Source organism: Manis javanica, chromosome 10 (assembly GCF_040802235.1).
Source record: "Manis javanica isolate MJ-LG chromosome 10, MJ_LKY, whole genome shotgun sequence".
Lineage (NCBI taxonomy): Eukaryota > Metazoa > Chordata > Mammalia > Pholidota > Manidae > Manis > Manis javanica.
This window is the reverse complement of record NC_133165.1, coordinates 94781962-94808903: the sequence shown is the minus strand read 5'-3', so window position 1 is coordinate 94808903 and position 26942 is coordinate 94781962. Positions and strand designations below refer to the sequence as shown.

General features: G+C 38.3%; 2 protein-coding genes across 5 annotated transcripts in view; one reads left to right on the top strand and one right to left on the bottom strand.

The window, feature by feature from the left end:
* The window catches only part of CEP83 (centrosomal protein 83), a 176987-nt gene extending 162814 nt beyond the window's left edge, over nt 1-14173 (top strand). For 2 of the 4 annotated variants that reach the window (XM_073213624.1, XM_073213625.1), the window contains 4 exons: nt 10850-10953; nt 12348-12537; nt 12633-12715; nt 13489-14173. In XM_073213624.1, coding sequence (XP_073069725.1) covers nt 10850-10953; nt 12348-12537; nt 12633-12715; nt 13489-13534 — 423 coding nt within the window. In that variant the 3' untranslated portion in view covers nt 13535-14173. Of the gene's footprint in view, nt 1-10849; nt 10954-12347; nt 12538-12632; nt 12716-13488 lie in introns of those variants that run through there. The other 2 variants (XM_073213626.1, XR_012121525.1) reach the window with 2 other exon arrangements.
* A 588-nt stretch (nt 14174-14761) lies between these two features.
* PLXNC1 (plexin C1) overlaps nt 14762-26942 on the bottom strand; it is a 132690-nt gene continuing 120509 nt past the window's right edge. Inside the window, exons 24-31 of the mRNA XM_017679314.3 lie at nt 25987-26041; nt 23637-23668; nt 23431-23538; nt 22119-22282; nt 20649-20796; nt 18520-18660; nt 18365-18439; nt 14762-17223 (exon numbers count right to left, since the gene is read on the bottom strand). Of these exons, the coding sequence (XP_017534803.2) occupies nt 17119-17223; nt 18365-18439; nt 18520-18660; nt 20649-20796; nt 22119-22282; nt 23431-23538; nt 23637-23668; nt 25987-26041 (828 nt within the window). The 3' untranslated portion in view covers nt 14762-17118. The remainder of the gene's footprint in view (nt 17224-18364; nt 18440-18519; nt 18661-20648; nt 20797-22118; nt 22283-23430; nt 23539-23636; nt 23669-25986; nt 26042-26942) is intronic.

The window sequence follows — 26942 nt, the reverse complement described above, 5'->3', positions numbered from 1 at the left end:
TACTAATGCTGATGTTCAAGAGTTATTGCCTATGTTTTCTTTTAGGAGTTTTATGGTTTCAGATGTTATATTTAGGTCTTTAATCCATTTTGAGTTTATTTTTGTGTATGGTGCTAGACATTGATAAGTATGCTTTCTTTTGCATATAGCTGTCCAGTTTTTCTAACACCATTTATTGAAGAGACTGTCTTTTCCCCATTGTATAATTCTTGCCTCCTTTGTCATCATTAATTGGCCATAAAGGTGTGGTTTTATTTCGTGGCTCTTTTTTCTGTTCGATTGGTCTATGTATCTGCTCTTGTGTCAGTACCATACCGTTTTGATTATTGTAGCTTTGTAGTATAGTTTGAAATCAGGGAATGTGATATCCTCAGCCTTTTTGTTCTTTCTGAACATTGCTTGGTGCTATTCAGGGTTTCTTGTGGTTCCATACAAATTTTAGGATTATTTGCCCTTGTTCAGTGAGAAATGCTTTTGTTATTTTGATAGGGGTTGCATTGAATCTGAAGTTTGATTTGAACAGTATAGCCAATATTAATTCCTCCTAACCATAAGCATCGAATAGCTTTCTATTTTTTGTGTGTATTATCTTCAGTTTCTTTCATCAGTGTCTTACAGTTTTCAGAGTGTGGATTTTCACCTCTTTGGTTAAATGTATTCCTAGGTATTTTGTTCTTTTGGATGTAATTGCAAATGGGATTTATTTCTTAATTTCTTTCTGTTCATTATTTGTGTATAGAAGAGCCATTTGGATCCTGCAACTTTACTGAATTCATTTATTCTAGAAGTTTTCTGTTGGAGTCTTTAGGGTGATTTATATATAGTATCATGTCATCTGAAGACACTGACAATTTTACTTCCTCCTCACCAGTTTGGATGCCTTTCATTTCTTTTTCTTGCTTGATTGCTTTGGTTAGAACTTCTAGTATATTGTTGAATAAAAGTGGTGAGAATGGGCATCCTTACCTTGTTCATGATCTTACAGGAAAATCTTTCAGCTTTTTACCACTGAGTATGATAGCAGTTGTAGGTTGTCATATATGGCTTTTATTATGTTGTGTTCCTTCTATATCCACTTTGTTGAAAATGTTTATCATGAATGGATGCTGAATTTTGTCAGATGCTCTTTCAGCATCTATTGGGATACCTGTGTGGTTTTGTCCTTCCTTTCTTTTTTTAATGTGGTATGTCACATTGATTTGTATATATTGAACCACCCTGCATCCCTGAAATAAATCCCACTTGGTTGTGGTGAATGATCCTTTTAATATACTTTTTGAATTCAGTCTATTAATATTTTGTTGAGGATCTTTGCATTTGTGTTTATCAGAAGTATTGGTCTCTTTTTTTTTTTTGTAGTGTCTTTTTCTCTTTTTTGATACCAAGGTGATGTTGGCCTCATAGAATGAATTGGGAGGCTTTCCTTTCACTTCATTTGTTTTGGAATAATTTGAGAAGGATAAGTGTTAACTCTTTTCTAAATGTTTGGTAGAATTCTCCTGTGAATTTAGGCAGATTCAGTCTTCCTAAATTTATTAAGACTGTTTTGTGGCCTATTGTGTGATCTATCTTGGAGAATGTTCCACGTCTACTTGAAAAGAATGATTATTCTGCTGTTTTGGAATATAATGTTTTGTATATATATCTACTAGATCCTTCTTCACTTTTTCTGTGCCCCAAGGCAGTCGAGTCTGTGCTCAGGGAGCTCAGTGATACCCTTCCTTTCTGTAGCAGGGCTACACTGGGGGTAGGGCACCTCTGTCTCTGAGTCTCTTGTCTCTCCTGCCTGTTTTTATATATATATATATATTTTTTTAATTCCTTGTGCAGAAGGTGTTCACTCAGGCCTCCATTTTTCCTCAGGCTGAAGGTGTGTGCGTGTAGATTGGTGTATATGTGGGAGGAATTAGGCTCAAGCTCTTTCTATGCTCCTGTCTTAGACCCACCTCCCAGAATCTGTTTTTTAAACACTAATGCCCTATTAATCTCAAAACTATGCTTTTTACTCATCATTCCTCTGCTGGAGAACCTCAAGTGAATCCATATCTCTACAGAATTACAGATTCTTCCTAATTCATTTCTTAATCTTTTCTAGAAAGCCTTCTCTCATTTTGTACTTAAAGCCTAGAATTCCCTTCAGAAATCTGTATTGTTTTACCTATAGGGTCCAATTAAATGTGCACTCTTTCTCTCTGTATATATATGTGTGTGCATGTGTACTTAAGATTTGTTGATGAATGTAAAATTTTTGCATTTTGCTGCAATTTAAATGAGCAATACAGATGGAGAAATATAACTAGATTTTCATTGTGAATAATTATAAAATATTGAAGTATTAAGCATTTCCATTTAAAAAATATCTGTTATTAGTTGAACTAAATATCTAAAAGAAGCATATGCTTTTGATCATGACAGAGTAGGAAATATGCGGATCAGCTCTCCACATGAGAACTAGAAGAATCAGACAAAATATTTTTTAAAAACTCTCCATGAAGGGCAGTGAAAATTTAGGAGGCCGGTGCTGGAGAGGTGGAAAACCTAGAGAGATGAGCACAGCATTTGGGGTTGCTTTTCCTTTAGGGGAAACTGCCGACTCTAGAAGAGTCAGCCAAGAGGCTGAGAAGTGAAGCACAGCTTTTGACAACCACACAAGGCGTGGGGAAGAAAAGAGGGAGTTCAGAATCTCCCAGAGAGGGTTTCCGGTCCGAGTCCACTAGTTCTTAGGGTTGAGACCCTGAAAGGGATGTACCCTTGGGCTAAGAGTGAACTGCAAGTAGCCTGGCCTTTACAAGTATTTTGAAAAGATTGGTAAAATTGATAAAGCCTTTGCCTGATTATCCTCCAAACTCCCCACAAGAAAATTGTGTACATAGGTAGGTAAATACAAATGAACAACATCATGAATGAAAAAGGAGGTATCACTATACATCTTATAGATATTAAAACAATAGGATATCATAAAAACAACTATGCTAATTAGTTATGCAATTTAGATTAAGTGAACAGATTCTTAAAGAACATCCTAACAAAACTATAAAACAATTAGAAAATCTGAATAGCCCTATGTCTGTTAAGGAAATTGAATCCTTAATTTAAAACCTTCCATAGAGAAAATTCCTAGTTCATTTGGCTTCACTGATAAATTCTTTCAAACACTTAATACCATTCATTCTTAACACACACACTCCCAGATAATAGGAAAGAAAACATTCCCACTTATTTATGAGGTTAGAGCTCCATACAGTCATTGTAAGAAAAATTACATCATAAACATAGATGTAAAGACTAGCAAACTGAACTCAATGATACATAAAAATGATAATACATCATTAGCTTGTAGGGTTTATTCTAACAATGAAATGTGACTTGATTTTCAAAATTGATCAGTATAATTCAACACAGTAACAGAATTACTATTGTGATCATCTTAATAGAGAAAAACAGACAAAATTTAATATACTTTCATGATAAAAAATCTTATTAAAATAAGAATACAAGTGATTTTGTATTTACAAAAATCCTACAACTCACATCAGACTTAACTGATTAAATATCAAATGCCTCCCACTACCTACCCAAGTTCAGGAACAAGGCAGGTTATGTTCATTATCACCATTTTGTTCCACATTTTATTTATTGGGAGTCCTAGCTAGTGTAATAAGACAAGGAAAAGATATAAAAATTTTAAAGAAGTGAACTTGTCATTTGTAGATGACATGATTGTGAGTAAAAATTAAAACATCAGTAAACAATTATATGCACAGTAAATTATGTGTAATTTAAAAACTACTGGGAAAAAGGTCAGTTAATAAACATGTTACATTTCCTTTTTGGCTCTCCTGTTTACTTTAGTATTTATTGTAGTTGATCCTTGGACAATGTGGAGTTGGGTGCCATTCCCCCATGCAGTCAGAACTCCACATATAACCTTTGATTCCCCAGAAATTAATTACTAAGTACTTATTTACTAATACTGTTGACTGGAAGCTTTGCCAATAACATAAACAGCTGATAAACACACATATTGTATGTTATATGTATTACATGCCTTATTCTTACAATAAAGTAGGCTAGCAAAAAGAAAATGTTAAATTCATAAGAGAAAATGCATTTACAGTACTGTACTGTAGCAATACCATACGTTTATGTTGTCTGTTTACAAAAATGAATCATCTGGCAGTATCTATATCAGTATTGTCTTATATGATAAAAAGCACTGTAGAGGTTACATGTATTACTAACATTAGTTATCAAAAATGAAAAGATGTGAAAAAGAAATTCATATTTATTTATACGTGTAGCAAGTCATACATTGATAACAAAGAAGCAGCAATATAATTGTTTTATGGTAGCCTAGTATAATCAACACAATTGCTTCACAGGAACATGGCCTATACACTAATGAATGAATGGTTATAAGATTAGTACAGCATACAGTGTGAGTTATATTCATAATATAGTATTGGAAACTAGTAAATTTTTTTGTAAACTGCTTATCTCTGATGATAGGGTGATACTGTTTCTCCCAATTTTGAGAGACTAGCATATTGCAATATAATTCTTTGAAAGCAAAGTTATAAAATAGTAAGAAAACCCTTCACTAATTTTATATTAAATAATCACTTACCTTAAGCCTATGTAAGGATAGGCTACCCACTTGCATATAAGTTTTGCACACAATGTCCTACACAATGAACGTATAGGCCGTGATGATGACACAAAAACATCTCATACAGTTCTTGCCACTGTTTAATATATTAAGAGTTTCACAGGAAAACACACACATACACAACAGATAAGTTTATTAACTGTATGACATATGATTATTTACTATGCATTAATGATTATTTACTGTGCATTAAGTGGCTCGTCATAAAGATCATAGTCCTTGTCCTCACACTGAATAAGGTCCTGAGGAAGAAGGAGTTGGTTCCGCTGTCTCAGGGATGGCAGAGGTAGAAGGGGAAGAAGCAAGAACGACAGCCACACTCCGTGTAACTTTTCAGAAATACATTGTTATTTCTGCCTGGCTTTTTTTCTTTTATAATTCCTCTAAAAATTTTTCTATACAATACCATTCTTCTACTGTTTGCTTTAGTTTCATTGCCCATGTCATAGAAGAGTCTATGTAGTAAAAGAAGTCAAAAGCAGTCCTTCTTTCTTCCAGACTGTCTAGTGTCCATTTCTTTTCTGTCACTGGCTTAAAAGTACTCTTCTCCATCAAACTGTCCTCTGTTAATCCCTCTGGTGTAGTATCCATTAGCTTTGAATTTCTCCAAGATCCATACCTTGAAGCCCTTCACCCCCAACCTTTTTTGCCATAATCCCACAATCTCTTCTATTATTTCCTTGATTGGCTCTGTCATAAAGTCATGTACAATATCTGGACAGTTTTCTCCAGCAGGAATTTATTGTTTGGGGCTTGATATTTTCACAGCTTTCTGTAACAACAATGGTGTCTTCAGTGGAGTTATCTTTCCAGACTTTCATGAGGTTCTCTCTATTGGAGTTCTCTTCCATACCATTGACGATCCTTTACATAGAGCAGTGTGTTATGAGCCTTAAAGGTCCTTTGACCCCCATCTAGAGGCTGAATTAGAGATTGGTGTTTACGAACAAGTAGACTACTTCAGTGCCTGTGGTGTTAAACTCATGGGGTTCTGGATGGCCAAGGGCATTGTCCAGTATCAAAACTTTAAAAGGCAATCCCTTACTGGCAAGGTACTTCTTGACATCAGCATCCTGACTAAGCATCAAAATCTCGAAAAGGAGTTCTTGTACCAAAAGACTGTCAGCTGGTGTTTATCAAAGGCTTGGGGGGTAAGCAGCTTTATAGATAAAGGCAGTCCTGATCATAAACTCAACTGCATGTGCACAAAACACTGGAGTTATCCTGTCCCTTCCTGCTTTAAATCCTGGTGCTCATTTCCTTCCTGATAAATGTCCATTGTGGCAAATTTTTTTTCCAGAATAGGGCACTTTCATTTGCATTAAAACTTGTTCAGACAATAGCCTTTCTCCACAAAGATTTTCTTAATGGCATCCGGGAACTCATCTGCTACCTCATGATTAGCAGAAGCTGCTTCTCCTATTATCTTGACATTTTTAAAGCCAAACCTCTTTCTGAAATTATCCAGCTATCCTTTGCTGGCATTGAATTCTCAAGCTTTAAGATCCTTCACCTTTTGTTTTAATTGTCATATAATGACTTCACTTTTTCTCAAATCATACTAGATTCTGTAGGTATGCCTTTCTTATAAGCAGTCCTGCAGCCACATAAAAGCTGCATTTTCAATATGAAATAAAAAACTAAATGAGACAAAAAGTAAAAGGTTTTTGTGCCTGCTAGTGGAGCTGTAACCAAGGCTTCACAAATTTCCTTCTTTTTTTTAAGATGGTCCTTACACTGGAATCATGTATCTTGAAATGGGGGACAGCTGCAGCTGCAGGCGTCAATCTGCCATACATAACAAACTATCAGCTGCTGCTTCTAATGACATAACTTTTCTCTGCTTCTTGGGGGCAATTCCAAGTCACTAGTAGCACTTCATGTGGGTCCCATTGGGTAAATACCAAGGTTTGAAAAACATGTGAGAACCACGAGAGATCACTTTTTACTGTGAAATGCAATTTACTGGAGAGGTGAACCACTCAGGTGGCGATGATGAGCGTCACACCGCGTTTTACATAGATATTACAGTACTTGGGTTCCCTGCAAGAGCAACAGGAGGTGGCTGTGAAATCATTTATAGTAGTACAGTGTGTACTAGTTAATTTTATGCAGTTATGATTTAATACTGCATCTTTACACTTGTTTACATTTCACTGGTGAGTGGCACCAGGTGTGGTCTAAGTTTAAGTTTTGATAAATTTTAGCTTTTTATAATAGATTTCTATACATTTTATATTAATGGTAAAATAGACTAGTGTCTACATATATTTTATATTCATGACATACCTGACTTAATTTTCTTAGTATTTAGGCTATTGTAGTTCATGTGAGTTTTTTCAAACTATTGCAAATGTCTAAATTTTATATTTTATTTTAAAATTTTCTATTGAAAAAAATCCACATGGAAGTGGACCCATGCAGTTCAAGCTCATGCTCTTCATTGGCCAACTGTACTTCTAATAATTCTGTGCATAATAACTAAATTTAAGTGTTCAGATGAATCATTTTATTATGCTTGCTCTCTTAAACTCTTATGGGGTTCAGCAGTCTTTTTTCTTTGAGATATTGACATACAATGTTAGTTTGAGGTGTAAAACGTAATGATTGAATATTTGTATAAATTACAAAATGGTCACAGGTCTGGTTGATACCCATCACCATACAGTTATAAAATTTTTTTCTCATGATGAGAACTTTTAAGATTGACTCTCTTAGCAACTTTCAAACATTCAGTACAGTATTATTAACTATAGTCACTATAGCATCCCTAGGGTTATTTATTTTATAACTAGAATTGTGTATCTTTTGGCTCCCTACCCCCTGCCTCTGGCAGTCACCAATCTGTTCTGTGTCTATGGGCTCATTGCTTTGTTTTGTTCTAGATTCTACATTCAAAGAGGTCATAATGGTATTTTTCTTTCTCTGTCTGGTTATTTCACTTAGCATAGTGCCCTCAGGGTCCATCCACGTTGTTGCAAATGTCAAGATTTCCTTCTTTTTTTATGGCTGAATTATATTCCCTTGTGTACATGTATCACATTGTCTTTATCCACTCATCCATTGATGGGCATTCGGGTTGCTTCCATGCCTTGCTATTGTAAAAGATGCTGCAGTGAACATGGGGTGCGTATATCTTTTTGAGTTAGGATGTTCATTTCCTTTGGATAAATACCCACAAGTGGATTTGCTGAATCATATGGTGGTTCTATTTTTACTTTTTTGAGGAATCTCCATACTGTTTTCCATCATGGCTGCACTAATTTACATTCACCAACAGTGCACAAGGGTTCTTTTTTCTTCACATCCTCACCAACACTTGTTACTTCTTGTCTTTTCTATAATAGTCATCCTAACAGTTGTAAGGTGATATTTCATTGTGGTTTTGATTGGCATTTCTCTGATCAGTTATTTTTCTTTTCACACACAATTAGAAAATTAAATACTTAAAATATCATTTACATTAGCATAGAAAAACATAAAATTGGAACACATCTAATGAAAGATATGGAAGGCCTCTACACTGCAAACTGAATACTGCTAAGAAAAATTAACACGTTGAGGACAAACTATACTGTGGAAGACTCAATATTATTAAGATGTCAGGTCTTCCCAAATTGATTCATAGATTGAATTCAATCTTGATCAAAATCTCGGCAGTTTTATTTTTGGAAATTAGAAAGTAGATTCCAAAATTCATACGAAGTACAAAAGACTAGAATAATCAAGGCAGTCTTAAAGAACAACAATGCTGAAGGGGTTCCACTAGTAGATAGCAAGACTTATTATAAACTATAGTAATTAAAATTGTGGTATTGGTATAAGAATAAAGAAATAGACAAATGGAACAGAATAGTGTCCAGAAGTAGACCTACAAGTATGTGAACACCTGATTTACTACAAAGTACTACTGCATTTCAATGGAAAAGGGTAGTCCTTTTAATAAAGAGTGCTGAGTCATTTGGTTATCTTTAACCCAATTTCATTAGATAAAATGGGCCACAGACCCAAATTTGAAATGTAAAAAAATAAAATAAAGCTGCTAGTGGAAAACTTGGGGAGAAAAATCTCAAAATCTTGAGATAAGTAAAAATGTCTTAAATAGGACATAAAATACACCAACTATAAGAGATATGCCTGATAATTTGGATTTTATTAAAATTAAGGACTTCTTTTTATTAAATGACAACTCTTAAGAGAAAGAAAATTTTACCACACAATGGGAGGTCAATCTTCAATACATTTATCTGACCGAGGATTCATATTCTGAATATTTAAAGAATTCCTATAAATCAATAAGAACAGATTACTCAAAAAATTTTTTTAAACAGGACAGGCACTTCACACTTCACAGAAAGGAATATCCAGGTGGCTAATATGCATAAGAAAAAGGTATTCACCCTCATTAGATATGAGGAAAATCAAGATTAAAGCTAGTGACATACTGCTGTTCTACTTAAACAGAATAAATAAAATTTAAAAGACTGACTATACCAAGTGTTGACAAGAAGGAAGAGCAATTGGAACTATTATATAATGTTGGTTGGCATATAATTAGTAGAAAACTGCTAGTATTTACTAAAGCTGAAACATGTATACTCTTGTGACTCGGTTTTGGATATATACTCAAGAGAAATGAGTACATTTATCCATCAAAAACATGTTCAGGAATGTTCATAGAAAATAGAAATGTTCATAATAGCGTCAAAATGGAAATAATTCAAATTTCCGTCAATGGGAGAATGGATAAAATGTGGTATATTTGTAAAATGGATGACAACATAACAGTGGAAAAGAACTGTATCAGGCAGTAGTAACATGGCTTAAGTCATACAGATAACATGTTACACAACGATTAAAAAAGTCCAGATACAGAAAAGTATATACACTGTGATTTCTTTTCTTTGATATGGGTAGGTGGACAGAGTCCTAAATTACCCATAAATATGTATATACATACTTGGGTGATCAAGGACAGAAGAGTGTGGGTCCTTTTCCAGGGTTAGAAGGGGAGAGGCAGGAGGCAGCCTTCTGGGATGTGGAGGATGGGAAGCACCGGGAAGCATGAGAAGGAATGTTCACAGCAGTGTTACTTCCCAAGCAGAAATACCGAGATGACCCTGAATAACAGACTAGGGAAATAAAATTAACTATGTAATATTCCTAAGTGGAATGTGACAGTGAGTGGACTACGCTCATAAGCAATAACAATAAATCGCACAATATTGGGGAAAACCCCCCAGAAGGGTGTATACTGTGATTCCATTCATGTTAAGTTCAAAAATAGACAAAACTAAAACATAGCTTTGGAAGTATGTTACCTTTTCAGAGGGCAGAAGGGGTAGAGACTGAAAGGAGGAAGGGTAGAGGCACTTCTGGTGCGGCAGTGCTCTTGACCTGTGAGGTGACAGTGCTGGCATGTGCTTTACGATTTTACATTTTGCTTTCCATTTATGTTCTGTGCATTTTTAGCCTGTTATGCTAACCTAAGTACAAAGATAACCTAAATGGTTTGTAGCTACTAAATGAAATCCCAACATTTATAGTAGTTTCTCTATAAAACAAAACTGAGAAAAACCTTTTTTCATATACTTCTTTTTTATGATACATGGATTTTTTTTCCATATTATTAGAAAATTTTCTCTTTGTAAAGTTTAAATTTTTTCTTTTTTAATGTTTAGGAAGGCAAACTTTTAAACTGAAATACATCCATAAACTATGTCAGCCTTCTGATCCTTTACTGCTTTGGGAACAATTTATCATTGCAAACATGCTTTTAATTTTTAATTCTTTTAAGCACATGATATCTTACAGGAAAATGAAGAACTCATGATTCCTTTTCTGGTGACAGGCAAACTCATTCGTAAAATTTGACTCCTTCCCTTTTTAGGTTTTTTGTTTGCAGCAGTTTAGTTAGTCATACCAGTTTTTCAATTTGGGATTGTAATAGTTTTATTTGTAATAGTTTTATCCTCACATTAAGAATATGAGGTAGATTTGTGATTAGTTTATCTTTGCAGTTTTCAATAAGTCTCATGTGATCTTTGTTCCCAGTATTCAGTGAAAATACTCATCATCTTTAAATAAAACTTTTTTGGTGGGTAAAATATTCACTGTATAGTTTTGTTCAATTAGGAGATCATGTGTTAACATACTTGTTCATATTGTTTCTTTTTCTAGAGAAAATCTCTTCATGAAAACAAATTGAAGAGACTGCAGGAGAAAGTAGAAGTCTTGGAGGCAAAGAGAGAAGAACTGGAAACAGAAAATCAGGTGTTACATAGGTAATGCATTTGTATGTATACATATCCCATGTGTTTAATTTGATACTATAGAACTTTGATAGTATAACACACTTTGTTTTCTTTTAAAATATACATTTAAAAGAATTCCAAAACTATTCATTATACTTACAATTCATGATCCTTGTAATGTTTTTTTTCTGGCTAAATGTTCCTTCAAACTAAAACTTAGCTCTAACACATGCCAGGCATTTGTGTTGTAGTTGGTACTGACAGGTATAAGTTCTTGCTGCTGAACAAGATGGTTAAAACAACTGCATAGTTCTAAAAATGTGGCTAGCTAAATCTTTGAATCAAAGACCAGTTTTTGACTTCTTGGTGTGGCAAAATATTATTGGCTCTAGCTTCTGGTTTTGCATTTATATCCAACCACAGCTAATGATATGCATCATTAGCATTTCTGAGCAGAGAAGATTTACCAAATTAAGTTACTGGTAGTAGCATTGTATGACCCATTTGATTCCAGTTAATAAAAATACTTTCCAAATTCAGGTAGCCTTCAGCATTTAGACAGCATCAGACTTCTCTAATGGAAATTGCTTATAATATCAACCAGTGATGTTTTATAACGTACACTGGTTTTCTGGGTATAATTGTTGCCAAAATATGAACAGTTGTTTTTTTAGAACACCTAAGAGGTTTCTAGGCTGTGAAATTAATGCCAACTTTACAATATTCTGTTTCAAAGTAAGAAACCACCAACTTCATTTTACAAAAAAATTCAACTTTTTCTTCCATAATGATTAATTTTTAAGTATAATCAGTTCAAGATTAGGCAGCTATGGCACAGATCATCTAGAATTTCAAGTGGTTTTGAAACATACTGGTATGATTGATGGTCAGGAAATTCATGTCCAAAAAAAGATCTAGAAAGGCCTAAAAAATTAGCTTTTTTATCCATGTAATTTTTCCCTAAAGTTGGATAGTTTCACCTTTGTCATTAGCTATATTTTTAAAAATTAGCTTGAACAATATGAAATTCCCTATATTTAACCATAGTTTACCTACAAAAATGGCAGCTTCATACAAGTCAACCTAGTATTTTCTCTATTCCTATTTGATTCTTTCTGTAAAATAAGATAGTACCCTTTTGGTCTAAGGAGTCTCCTTTTAGTTTCAGGGTTCATGGGCTGTGGAAGTAGAGTGGAAAAGAAAATAAAAGTATCAAAAGATTTTTAATCTTTGATTAATGGTAAAATAATACCTATGAGCTATAATGTCATGTTTCTGTATATTTCTGGATAAACAAATATTTTGTGTATATATTATATACAGATAAATCTAATTTAGAGATCCTCTTCCAATTAAAAATTATATTCAATGAATCGTACTGTTTTTCAGTAAAGAGCAGAAACACTTTTTTTTTTCTTTTTAAGACAAAATGTTCCATTTGATGAATATACAAGGCTTCAAAAAAGACTAAGGGACATACAGAGAAGACATAATGAATTTCGAAGTTTAATTTTGGTTCCTAATATACCTCCAACAGCATCTGTCAATCCTGTTAGCTTTCAGTCATCAGCCATGATTCCAGGCATGGAACTATCCTTTCCTCCTCATATGCAGGTATGAGCATTTATTTTAGGGAATAAAAAAGTTAGGCAGACATTTCTCTAAGTTTCTACCTTTTAGAGTTAAAAACTCAAATTTTTTTTTATCAGAGAAATTTGCTGAGAAGCAAAATGGATTTGAATCTGTCCTATCCAGGAATGATGGTACCAGGCATGAGATCACCTACGGGCAGGTCAAACACAAAAACTTGAGCGATGAATCTGAGTTTGTAGCTCACTCATATGCACTACTGAGTACTGCCGGGCATTGATGAATGTACTGTACCATGCGCTTTCCATATGATATTCAATCTTAATGAAAAATGCTCTGAGGGAAGGTAGTAGACCCAGTTTACAGATGAGGTAATTGGAAGAGGTGAAGTGACTTGCCTAAGGTTGTGGCAAATAAATAAGTGACTGAGTTGAGTGTCAACCTAAATCTGTCTGATCTAAAAACCTAGGCTCGTTCTGCTGTATCATCAGGTCTTTGAGATATTGAAGGAATCAAAATCATTGGATGATTTTCAGAAGATGAACTGTTAACAAGTAAATACATACTGATATTTTAAGCACCAAAATTTTAGTCACTGAATTGATTCTCAGACCAAGTGCTTTGTTTATAATAAACTGCTATTAAACTCCAGCCTTGTTAGAAAGTTGCCATGTAAGTGCCATACACCTGGGCCCGACATTAGTATTTTCTGATTCACTCCCTGGCGAATTTTATACCTAGAGAAGAACAGACTTTGGGTTTTGCTTAAGGCTAGAGCCTGAGGCAGGAGAAAAGCAGGGACTAGTTACTAGTCTAGCCCCTGCTGCTGGGTTCTTCAGCTGCTAAAATGGTCATCTTCTGCCAGATGTTGCATGCCTGAATAAAAGGTACTGAGGCTGCTGTCTGACAGCTATTTTTCTGCTACCTTTCCTGAGGTAAGGTAAGGTAGCAGTGTTTCTCTTCTGCGTTTTTAAGGAGGAACAGCATCAAAGGGAACTCTCTCTACTTCGCAAAAGACTAGAAGAACTAGAAACAACACAGAGAAAACAACTCGAGGAACTTGGATCTCCTGGGGAGTGATGTTCTTGGAGAAAAGACAGATCGCAATGGGTGAAATCAGTGACTCCCTAAAGCTTGAAGTTTTAAAGTATGTGGCATTTAGATACCTTATGACTGTTTGCCAAAACACTCAATGTGCCTCAAGAAAAGGTACCAACTATGTGCTGTAATTGCATCAGCGTCCAAATTTTAGAATTATACTAATGACAAGTGAAGCATTACCACAGCTTAAGGAGTTTAGAGTATTTGATGACCCTTTGAGAATGTAAAAGTAAAGAAGTAAAAGGTACTAATTAGGGAAATCAAGGTTTTAAATTATTTTATAAATTTGTTGAATTTTTTTGGCATTTGCCTGAAATACTCCCATGTTAAATTCCCTCTTCTGAGATGCTTGGCAGTAACAGGGTCAATAAACATGTTCTGGTTTACTGTATACAGGAGTTACAAACCTCTTGTTCTTGATAAAAGGTAACAATCTAAAAAGTCAACAAAAAAGTAAAACAGATGTCTAAGTATATATTCATTATAAAAATGCTACCTTTTCTAAAAGCTGTATACATGTAACTTGTTAAATAGTTTAATAAATATTTTTCTATCTCTATCATCTTTTGATTTATTTTGACCAGAAGTATGCATGTAGCAATGTAGATCTCACTAATTTTGGCTTTGTTGAGTTTGTTATTTTTCTATTAATTCTAGGTACAAGTAATTAAATCTATGGCTGTATAAAACAAAAAGGCAGTTCATTGCAAACCTTGAACCCTGGGGTTGCAGTTGGGGGCGGGGGAGGCCCTTTAAAAATTAGAAATATGGTTGGTATTTAACTTTGCCTCCCAGTTTTGAATCTAACCAAATTATTATAAATGTTTTATTTTTGTGCTCCATAAGGAATTCTGCTGAAATACTTCACATCCACAAGGCAAAGCTCAAATCTGCCAAACTAGGTGGAATGTTCATTATCCAGAAGTCTTCACGATAAGAAGTCCAGGTTGATAATGGAGGCCAGGAATGTAATTGATCAGTCCTTAGCATCTTTGAGGAGAGTAGATTTACTACATAATATGTAAGGTGCTTATTCACTTAGAGCACACAGTGACACTTTATTTTTAAAAAATAATTTCCATGGAACCACTTAGAATAAAAGCTACTTTAACTAGAAATTTGAAGGAAAAAGACAAAACAGCCCATATCTACACCAAAATGTTTATTTTTGGATATAGACATTTAAAACATTCATCTCCAAGAACAGCTTCAATCAGGTATACAGTAAGAAATAGACTTTAAATCCCTCATACAGAAAAGGTAACAGAATTAATTTTTAAATGCTGCCGTAGACTAGTGTTAGGAAAAAAAAAGTTTATAAATGGTTTTGCATCAAAAAAATATGCAAAGAAAGTTGAAAATAGAAATTGTTTGCCATTTATTTCTCTGGTTGCTGTTTAATATAGACCCAGTGACTGATTGTCTTCAGCACACATCTAATTTGGCCATTTACTGTGTTTGGCTAATGTGACCTAGATAGTGCTTTTCACTGGAGGATTGACAAACACGCTACACACATCAGTGAATCTTCACGCCACCTCAGTGAGGTAGGTCAGAATTATTGTACAGAAATTGAGGCACAAAGAGGTAAGTGACTTGCCCACAGTTCTCAGCAGCACAGCTCCAGACGAGGAGGCTAAGTCTCCTTTTGCGGAGCTCTTGTGCCAGAGAGCTGGACAGGGACACCCTCATGTAGCATTTATTAAGTACCTAGATAAAGCTGTAGCTGATCCTTTGCATTTTCTTGGCATTTCTGTACCCTAAAGAAGGGGAAGTCTTTTGGGCAACTCCTGCCCTCGGCTCTCAGCTCTCCTTTTGTTCTCTTCTGAGTGCCTTCGCATCAAAACTGTAGCAGCTTTAGCTGGGGACCAGACCTCTCACCTTTATCCTTGAAAGTAAGCTATTTGGTAGTATTTTTTGAGGTGTGTCCATTGGACAGACAATGGTCAAAAATGATGGGACTGGGAAGGAAGTTACCTATCGAGGCAATATTTTCTTTTCTCTGCTTATTTTCTCTGATCAGTTTGTTTAGGTGTCTCCTCTCAAGCAGATATTGAGGAGCAAGAAGAAGTGCATTTAAGACAAATTCACATTTAAATGCTGATATCATTACCACACAATGTTGGCAAATGATTTTAAAGATAGGATCGATGTTTTTATTTGCTACTTGAAAAAATTTCTTTCCTCCATCAGGGATTTGGAGCACCAAGGGTTAAAGGTGCCACAAGGAAAGTGTGAAAGTTGACAAACTTTTTACTTCTGGTTTAACAGAAGGAAAACACAGTGGTATTAAAATTGGCCATGAGCAGCAAACATTCAGGAATAGAAAACCAGCAATAAAAAGACAATATAACTGGGTAGGGAATTCTTTAAAAAGAAAGGCATGAATAAAGTGGGTATTTTTAATTCTTTCTCTTGTGAGGAATACTTTCAAAAAGTACATAGTAAGACTAAGATACCAAGTTGTATACTAATATTTTTCAGGCCTTGGGCCTCATATATATTCATATATAATACTCCAATGTGAACAACAATTTCATGAAATGTAAAATGTGTTGTTGCTGTTGTTTTTTAAATCACACACAAGTATTTATAACCACAGGGTTCACCAGAAATCTAAAGCAAGGAGACACTAGTATAGAAATGTAGGATTAATTCTGATCAGTTTTTAGGCGGAAGTAAACTAATGATACAGTAGCCAACATGTCCACTATCAGAGACATTTAGTATGAAAAAAAATGAGAACACATGTTTGGACAAAGTTTCTGGATAAAATGCTGTTGGATTTAATGACGTCTACTTGCTCTCCTTGCTCTAGATCTCAGTTGTGAAATGGAGGTGAGTTTGATGGAGTGCAGTTGGTGACCACTGAAAAACACGAGCCCTTTCAACAATGTTGCAACACTGTTAGTTTTTGGTTTAAACACACACACACACACACACACACACACACACACACACACTCACAAATGCTAAATGTACACACTACCAAATTCTGTGGTCAGCTTTTCCAAGAACTACTGGGGAAAGTTTCAATGCTGCAAATCCTCGAGGTTGCCCTAACACCCCCACCTTGTTTCCAAATGACTCATTTCACATTTTGTTTTGATCATTGGCAATGTCCCTTTTCTGCAGAGGTGCAGTGTAGTCACAAGTGCTACATAGCTGTAGTTTTCAAATGAAACCACTTATGTCATTGTGCTTAAGTGGAGACTGTAGTTACAAGACTGACACTTGCTCACTGGCCCTGTATTCTCTGTAAACAAGGAGGCTGTTTGCAACAACCACTTCAACTCTATTTACAGAAAGGTTCCCACAGCATACACACAGGCACAGTGGTTGGAATGCTTTCTAAAAGCTGTGCATGTGCCTTGGTCTCTTAAAAAGACAGTGTGTGGAACCTATGTGCAAACTTAAAAACTAACGACATAGTAGCTCAAGTAACCATTTTGCTCCCAAGTCGTCTGAAGAACTTTTGCCAGATTAAGTCAGGCCCCAGAGTGCTCACATCCACTTGCATCTCTTCTTTTCATCAAATAAGACTTTTACATGCAAGAGTTGTTTCTGAGCTTCTTCCAGCCCTCGTTCTCTTTCTAGTTTATTTAGAATCTGTTGACAATTAGAACAGTTATTTTAGATATTGTTGTTTTAGCATTACAATTCCGGTGGGTTTTTTTTTTTTTTTGCATTCCTGATGCTGTGAGTGGGAAAATCTGTATGAAACAGATGCCAACATTTTCTTCGATCATTTACATACTCACTTTATAAGTTGTTTTGCTAAGTCATTGTCACAGGATCAACATCACTTTGGCTTAAAATAGAAGCTCCCAAGAAAGACCAACTATTTGCTTACAAATATGTGGCCAGACTTCCAACACCCTGTTTTATGCATTATGTCACAGCCATTCCAAGCACAGCAAGCATTCCTGGGCAGCCAACATGCAGGCAAGTATTTCTTCTTAAATGCAGCAGGCAGGGGCATCCTGGTCAGGGATGAGTGTTTCCCTCCCTCCCGTCCTGGGCAGGATAGTCCCTCCCCTCCCCAGTGCTTCCCTTCTGACCCCTGGCCCCTGGCAAGAAGGATGCTTATCATGTTTAAGGAACTCATCGCCTCTACCCTACCTTAGTGCTTCACTTGATCTTCAAGTAGCAAATGGAATTGGTGAGCTATTCTCACCATTGACATGGATAGCCTGTCCAGCATGACTGAGTGGGGGGAATCAGGGAAGGGGGAATTAACATATATTTGGAAACAGCACATCTGATGACTGTCTGTGTGAATTCCCAAAGAAAAAAATCCAGATTAAGGAGAATTAATCATAAAGGAGAATGGTTTATTGAAATAATTGTTTAAGTTAGAAATATGTCATACTTTATATAAACTCTTGAAAACAGATTCTAGGCGATTTAACGAGCTTAGCTTTCCTTTTAGCAGATTACCATCAAGCATAAGCTGGCCCCATTTAACAGGACCAGTACTTACTTATCAGAGTTAACTTGAGTCAGTGTGGCTGTAGGCCCCATTCACTCAAATGTAAATTCAAGCTGGTCCAAAGGTAGGTAGCATGATAAAATTGTAAGAGGGGCAGCCTCAGGCAGGGTCTGGCTTGGTGCCAGGATCCCCCATCTCAGACAGGCTTCCTGGCCATTTGGGATGCCAAAGCTGTCCTGAGACCTACAGAATGCTTTATAACCAAATCCTGGTGACCAAGTCACATCAACTCTTTTAAAATATTATTTAAAATCTTACCTCATCAAAATATTTTACGATGTATTTGTATATTTCTGTCAAGGCCACTTCTTCATTAAATTCATTTTCATGTTTCTTAAAGAAAAAGGCTTGTTGAGAGATTTTGAAATAACTTAAAAAGAAAGTATAATCTTATTTCTACTTTCTAATAATACCTTAGATTCCTGAGTTAAGAATTCTTCCATTTCTAAAGATGACAATGGAGGCAAATCCCTGATTGCTTTGTAGTAAGATTTTACTTCCTCTTTGTAGGTTGGGATATCCTTGGCATAGAGAAGTTTATTAGTTGGTGCTTCCTGAAAAAAAGCAGCCATCACAAAGAGAATAAAGACTCATGGGCAATTTATGACAGAAACAATGTAGCTGAACCCCACCACCACCATTACTACCTTCTGGTAATAAGGCTTCTTCATGCAGTAAGCCTTCCGAAGTGCTGGTGACTGACTACGATCCAGATAGTTCTAGTGAGTCACTGTTATTTTCAGGCAGATTAAATGCTAATATATTCTGCCTTCCTCTCATAAAAGAAGTAAAATTACTATTTTTGCATGATTTTGAGTTACTATAACAATGGAACTTATTTCAATCATAGTTCATTACTAATGGTTGAAAAAAGCCTGAATTAAAACATTTGCTCTCATCCTCACCCACCAGTGAATTTAGGCATTTATAAAAGACTTGATTGTAGGTCTGATTGAGCCCTTTATGTAACCATGGAAGTGGTAAGTAATTGGCAGACTTTTCTGTGGGTCCCTTTTATGTTTATCTTCCAGTGTCCTCAAGGAAGCACACAGTCGTTAGTATTGTCTGATTTTGCACAAGTTCCCTGGCAGTTTGCAAGTTTTTATGTAATTATAACCATGACAATCGAAAATTTTAAAAATTTACTCAAGGCTAATGTTCTAATAGATTTTTAAATATACTGTATTGATAGCTTGAATGCTGTGTCAGTAGCTTGATGAATCATTCATTCTAAAGCATGCCTAGACTGAGATATTACCAAGATGTTTTTGTAGAACCCACAAATCAAGCAGTCATTAACTGACCATTTATTTAGCCAGGCGCTGTGGGCAGATACTGAGTGTAAAAAAGGTAAAGATGACCAGTATCTGCTTACATCTAGTTGGGAAGACAAACTTACACTGTGCTTAACTATACCATGATCAGTGGCAGTAGAATAAAGAAAAGGACGGTGGAGTTGTACAAATCAAGGATCGTAACTTTGAGTGCCACTCTGTAATGGCTGAAACTCACCAAAACATAAGTAATCTTTTTTTTACTCTAATAAATAAGCATTTGAGTGTCTTCAAGTGTGTTGTGTGTTGTGTGCTGAGAAAGTTAACGGGAAGTACATCAGGGGACGTTCATAGAGTAGATATATTTAGACTAATATGAGTCTCCCCCAGTTTTTGGTACACATTGGGAAATCATGTTTCTTGGATGAATAAGTAGGGTTTTACCAGACAGAGGGGTTATGAGAGAAAAGGGATGTGAAAAAGAGCTCATGGTAAGTTTGGGAAAAGTAAAGCTGTAATATAGAAGGCGTATGAAGTGTATAAAATAAAGCCAGAAAAGAGGCACGAAGCCCAATCAGGAGGGGCCATGTGGCACTGTGAAGACAATGATTTTTAAGCAGAGGACTGACAAGATCCGATTTATGTTTTAGAAAGATAGCCTAAGACCTGGGCAGAGGACCGAGAATAACAGGACAGAGACATTAAAAGGGAGCAGTAGCCATCTGAGGAGAAAGGTTGGAGAAGGGAGAAGGAAGAGCCAGAGAGCCCCTGCTCAGTGGTGATCAGGTACAGGCAGTGCTCAGTTTATCATATTTCAGAGTGTTCATGTAAGACCAAAACATCTCTCTCGAACTTTGTATTTTTTATCTTCTTTGCATTCTTAGGGCTTTGCCTAGCAAAGAAAAACCATATTAATGTTTTGATTATAAAGTGACAAACTGGTAGCATTAGAAATCTCAGGCAGGGTTTTCTTGCCCATGAGCAATTTGTTAGACTCTTTTAGGTGTATTCATTTGGAGTTAATATAGGCAAATTTCAGTAGTTTCATAGTTTTTTAGTGTCTGTAGAAACAAAATTTATACTTTGCTGTAAAAGTTTTCACAGAGTTCTGCAGTTAGGGTAGGGAAAATAATCTACTTGGTTTTCATTTAAAAAAAAAGAGAGAGAGACAGAAAAGCAAATCTTCAGTGCCCATCATTGACTGTTTCTTCTTAGTGGGTGTGGTTTAGACCAGCCATTACACAAGAAATGCTAAAGCTGGGCCTTACCTTCCCGAGTTGCTGCTCTGTGAGAGAAAATGCATCCATGAATGCCTGGGCAATCACTGATAAACAGCTGTCTATGTGTGGTGTCTTCTTGATGTCAAAGACAAACTGAGGGTTCTTCAGGATGTTTACCCAGAAGCGAAGAGGAAGGCTGTTCCGAGAGAGAGAGAGCTCTTTCCAAACACAGCCATTCACAGGCGGTGGAGGCTGTGTTCATCACAGTTGGTAAGTGGTTGTTCGGGGTCTTGTTCTTAAAGACTGTCCCAAGCAACAGCTGGGCGCATCTCTCCGAGAACAAGAAAGGGTTAAACTGACAGAAGAACTGAAAGGAAGGACTAGAGCAGGGTAAGCCTGGAAGTAGCCACTGATAAGAATTTCCTGCAGATAGTTGTAATTATATTAGACAAAGGTTACCAATGAGAACATCTCATCAGATTCCAGGGACCTGACCATCTTACCCCTAAACTGCCATCATCTCCCACCCCCAAAGCTCTCGGCAATCAACACAGACTCGGACCGTCTCTCTTCTGCTCAGAACCCTTTGTGACTCTCCACCCAACTCTGGATACTCTTCCCTTGGTTCACTACAGGTCCGCTGGCCACCTCCCTGTTCACACATACCCGGCAAGCTTGTGCCTCAGGCTTGTACATCCTCCTTTCCCACTTTACTGTACTAACCACACTTCTAACATACTACAGTTTACCTACTTGTCTCCACCTAGAGAATTGCAAGCTCTAGAGCTCAGCACTTAGTAGGTACTCAGATTGCTGGATATGAACTTGGGAATCAAAGTCCTTCCATTATCTTCTCCTCAACTCTGTCACAGCCAATCTATGGCTGCGGGCCTGTCACTAGCCCTGCTGTCCTGATTCCTGCCCTGCTCGGATGCCGCGATCTTCACGGTGAAATGATAGCGCACCAAACCCAAGCTTGGTGCGAGAAGAGCAGGGCCTGGGAATAGGAGGCTAGGACACAGGGAGTGGGCTCAAGGAGACAGTCGGATTAAATGGGAGGTCAAAACCTAGAGTTCTGAAATTCAGTTTTTAACTTATTAAAATGGTCTGGCTGGCCTGAATGTTCGGAAGAGCTTACCCTCAGAAGCTCTGTGACATCGCAGCTCGGAGTCTTACTTAGCTTGTGCACAAAGTATTCCAAAGTGGAATAATGAACTACATTTCTTTACTGAGGAGACATTTAGAATAAATCTGGATGCTTGGCTTAAGGGAAAATGTTAAGAATAAAACAGTCCTTTGGCCAATTCTAAGTACTGTATTTGATCAAACAAATTTCTATACAGAATCAGAGTATAGACAGCTTATAAATTGCAAAGTTACCAATTCTGAGAGTCAAGAATTTTCTTGATTCCCTACAAAATATTAATTTCTCATTTTCATAACTATGCCCTTCTTTTAGTTAAGATTCTGTCCCAGATTCGTGACAACAGTCAGTAATTGCCTACTGTTTCTCCCCACCTGTTCGTTTTCCATATGTGTACGACGTCAGGATCGGTAATTTTTTTGTTTTCAGCCTGGGCATCCAAAAAGTCAAAAAAATATTTTATAGCAAATGGAGCTCTGCTGTTGGGTAAACTCCAAATGCTCCTAAAAAGTTTTTCAAGCACAGAGTGAATTGCCACCTGAAAGACAGAGAACATCAAACTCAGGAGATTAAAAAAATAGCATGGCAGTTTGGAAAACAAAATCCAGGTTCAGAGAAATGATGTGCAAAAGAGAGGAAAAACAAGCTGAGAAGATTATGTGTAAAACTCAAATGAGGCCAACCCTCACTGTAGGGGACAAAGACCCTGAAAATCCATGCCCAGCTTTAGATTTGGTTTATAAGTATCTTGCTGATAACAACAGTGTTTAGTCAACAGGGAGGATCTCTTAGAAATCTCTAGCAGTTGAAATGTTACTTGTTAGGGCTATTGCATAAGCCAAGAAGCCACACATTAGCTTTTATTAGTTACATTCAGCCTGGAAAAACTAAAAAATGATGTTGCTTGGATCCCAGAATGTTTTTCTCTTGCGTATATTTGCATCACAGGGTTTTACTGTGTACTTTCCAAAGTGTTTTACAAAAACCAAGTAAGTACAGCTCTGTGTGACAGATGAGAAAATCAACAGGCTCTGGCTGTCCTCTGCCCACTAACCCACATCTACTGAGCCCTAAGCAGACCCTCTGCTACAATCCGAAGAAGCCTGTGCAGCAGGAGTCTAGGCCCAGGTGCGGGTAATGGAAGGGGTATTGCTAGTCATTTCAGGGCACAAAAGGGATCACCACGCAGACTTGTGTTAATCCTAATAAAATGCCGATAAGGTAAAGCTTGCTCCTTATTTGGTATTCTGCTGGCTTTCACATCTGGCATCTTTTATATGGAGGAAAAAAAGGAAGATTTACTAGGTTTACAGCCCCTGACCCCTGCCCTTCATTTTATTTGCAATTCAAAGAGGGACTTTTACTGCTCATCTATAATAACAAGTAAACTAAAAGGAATAATTATCCTGTCAACCTAAAAAAATAACAATTAAATGGTGAGTTAAAGAGACTGAGAACAATATAAAATTCTTGATTGAAGACACTACAGTAGAAATTTGTGAAGTACTGTTATCTTTGCAGTTTATAAAAAAAGAAGGGGCTAGGAAGTGTTTACAGCTTAAACTTCCATTTTGCTTTGCTAGGAGGCACAGGGGATTTGTAACATTTTCACAGTTCGGGGGAAATTAAGTCAAACATCACAACCCCCCAGGGCAGCCAGAAAGCGCTCTGGTGCAGTAAGTGTACCTTGGTCGACAGCAGCTTTGTCAGATACATTTCTTTCACTTTGAACTTGTGCTTCCCTCGATGTCTCTTTCCTTGCACATCTTGGAATGCTTCCGAGTCTGGTAAAATCTACAGGGAAAGGCAGAGGAGAAGTATCACCCAAGGAGACTGGTCGTGCTACAGAAGGCACCCAATTCAGCGGTGAGCACGAGGAAGCCTGAACTCACCAAGTGGCAGTGGTCTTCCGAGTACTCCACATCTGAATGCCAGAGAAAGGGAGAGAAAACAGTCCGTTAAAACAACCAGGGGCTAACTGCTTTCTCATAACATGCCCTGTTAGTGCTATCAACAGCAGAGGCTATGTGAGCTCTCCTCCCTGAGCTCATAAGTACACATTCCCCCCAGGGTGTATTAAGGTCTCAGGAACAGGATGAAGGCAGGATGGGCCAGGGGCTGGAGTAGAAAGCAAGTGCCCTGCCCCCGTGCCAACACAGGCTGAATGAGCACTGATGGGGATGGAGTAGGAGAGGTTCAGGCGTCACTCATTTAACAACTCTACTTGGCACTCCTAATGCATGCCAGGGCTACAGGGAACACAGCAATGAGTAAGACGGGCCCAGTTCCCACCCAAATGGGATTTACAGCCTAGCCAGTGAGAGGCTTCATACTAATTGCTGATGAATTTTACAATTGTGATAGGATTGCGAGGAACAATTACATGCTAAGTGTCTAACAAGGAACTGACCTAGTCTAGTCGGTTTCCCTAAGGAAGAGATGTTGCAGCTGAACCTAAGTGAATGGGTAGAGTTAGCCAGGCACGTGTTGGAAGGGAATAGGGGGGCAAGGGCCCTAAGGTGAGGAGGAGGCAATGGGGTGGAGCTCAGAGCAAGTGGGAGAGGACAGAGTGAAGACGAAGACAGTCTTGGAAGAAGTGTGACTGTAAAGGAAGTAATAAATGGAGGGAAAAGAAGATTGAGGTACTGGGATTTTGTTTTAAAGATGACAGACTAGACCATCTTGACATGGTAATGGAAACAGTAGAATAGATGGGGCGGTACAGAAAGTACAGGTAAAAGAATAGACTATCGGGTGGCATGAGGATGTTCAGAAGGCAGGGAAGGATGGTGGGATCCAGGCGGGAGACTGGCCTTGGACGGGAGGAAGGGAAGTCCCAGAATGTAAGGGGAAATGAGGAAATGGGCAGACGGGTCAGGGTGTTGGACGCTGAGGGGGTTCTGATTTCCGTTTTCTCTGAAGCACAAGTGGAGTCACCTGACAGGAGTGCTGTGTGGGTAGCGCTCTGAGAAGGTGGGATTACGGAGGGCACAGGGTGAGTTGCCTAGAGAAATGGTGGGAGGAGGCTGCCCCAGGGCCCTGGACAGGTCGGGGGTCTGAGTTCACAGTGACTGCCCTTTGCCTCTCCGGCACTGCCTGGGGCAGGTTCCTGAGTGGCAGGCGGCTGGGGTCACGCGAGGGTGAGATGATGATGATAGAGGGGCTGATGAAGGCTGGGGTCACGCGGGGGTGGGATGATGATAGAGGGGCTGATAAAGGGGCACAGGGCAGGCTCTGGAGGGTTAGGATGGTGACCAAATGAAGAGGCGCTCAGCAGGACCAGACACGGAGGAAGCAGAGGCGCTGGCTGCAGGCAGTGTGGTGGAGAGATCCAGTGCAAAAGGCCCAGTCCTGAGGCCTCAAATACATAGCTGTGTGCATTTAACAGCACAGGGAAACCAATCCCCTGTGTCAGTGACAGCCACCCTCTGCAAGACGGCTGCTCTCACTCTGCCTGATGGAGTGATGGACAGTGGGTGTCCCCAAAGGGGTGTCCTACAAACTACCGCGTCGTCCTGGCTATTTTAAGAGCCCTGCTCTCACGGTGGGACCGACCAGGCTGTGCCTAGGACTGAATCCAGGAACTAAAGCCCGCCTCCCGCCATGTGTTGAGAAGGACTGAGAGAGCCCCTGAACCTTGCTGAGAGCTGAGCACCGAGTGTCTCGGCTGGGTGTGATTTCTCTGGCCACAAACCTGGAACAGGCCCTGCGGTTCTCCCCCTCAGTGTTTCCTCGCCCCAAACTGCCAAGCAGGTAGGAGATGGGACGCTGGCGTATGGACTTTCCCATAAAAGCCCCCTCTGTAGTTTCTCCCCCACCCTCCGGGAACTTGGCACGTGCCATCCCTGGGAGGTTTGGGCTTCCCAAGGGGGCGAGTCTCGTTTGCTCAGCACTGGCAGGGCTGCGTGATCGTCTGCGAGCTTCCCTCGCGGTCCGCCAAGGGGTCTCCTCCGTCAGCCCCCCTCCTGCTGAGGCCTCGGGAAGAGAATCAGGAGGGCCGAGTCACGGACGCCCGGGGGCAGTGCCCCCTCAGCGCTGGGCAGGCCGGGCACCCAACTGCTGCGGTCCTTGCAGGGCGCGCCTTTTGGGCCCAGAAACAGAAACAGCTGTCCTCTGCCTTCAGAGACTTGCTCAGCAACAACTCAATCTCACCTTTGTGACAATACATCTGAGAGAGGCAAAAAGCAGTGCTTTATAAAGCTGGGTGAGAAGAAACGGTTAAAAGCATGATATATTGGTTACCTGAAGTAAAATTTGCTATCTTCTTAAAGACTTTTATAGTGGATCCATTTGATACCTGAAAAGAAAGATAAAAACATGAGTTTTCAAAACAATGTATTTCTCAACTTCATCCAGGAATTACATGGCTGGATGGATCTTACACTTTCTTACTAAGCTAAATATTTGTCAAGAATTTCTACTGTGCTGGGAGCTGGGGCTCCAGTGATGAGCGAGGCACCGACTTTGCCCTCAAGGAGCTCACCATCCTGTGAAGGTGACAGACAAGGCAATGGAATTCGGTGCGGCAAGTACTAGAAGTGGGGAGGCCGGCGGCTAATGGGAGGTGGTGGGTGGTCCCTGGAAGAGGGGAGCACTGCGCTGTGCTGACGGGTCTAGGGAGGCTGGAACCACCTTAATTTTTATTTTCTTATTTTTTAATTTACCTGTTAAGAAATGCTAAGACAGGTTTTCAAGAACTGGTATCTAAAGCTGGTGTCCAACCATAAGACAGAGCAATTTTACATGTAGGTATTATACCCAACAGAAATAAGTACATACCTTCATTGTAAATGGTCTGTAATTGATTCAAACTGGGAACAATCCAAATATCATCTTAAATGAATAAGTAATTTTGGGGTACATTCATATGACAATATCAAACAGTGAAAATGAGCAAATTACGGCTACATGCACAAGGAGGAACCTCACAGTGATGCGGAGCAAGAGAACCCCACACGAAGGCAAGCGTACTGTGCGACTCCCTTCACACAGAGCTGTAAGAAAGTCTGTTAGACGTTTGGGGAAGGGAGTGGGGGTAGCTATCAGGAGGGGCTCCTGTAATGTTCTGTTTTGTGACCTGAGGGGAGTTCTAGGATGTGCTCACCTTTGATACTTCATCAGGCAGTAGACTTATGATTTATTCTCTTTTCTGGAAGTTTGTATCTTTAAAGAAGCTTATACAATCATAAAAGCTGTAT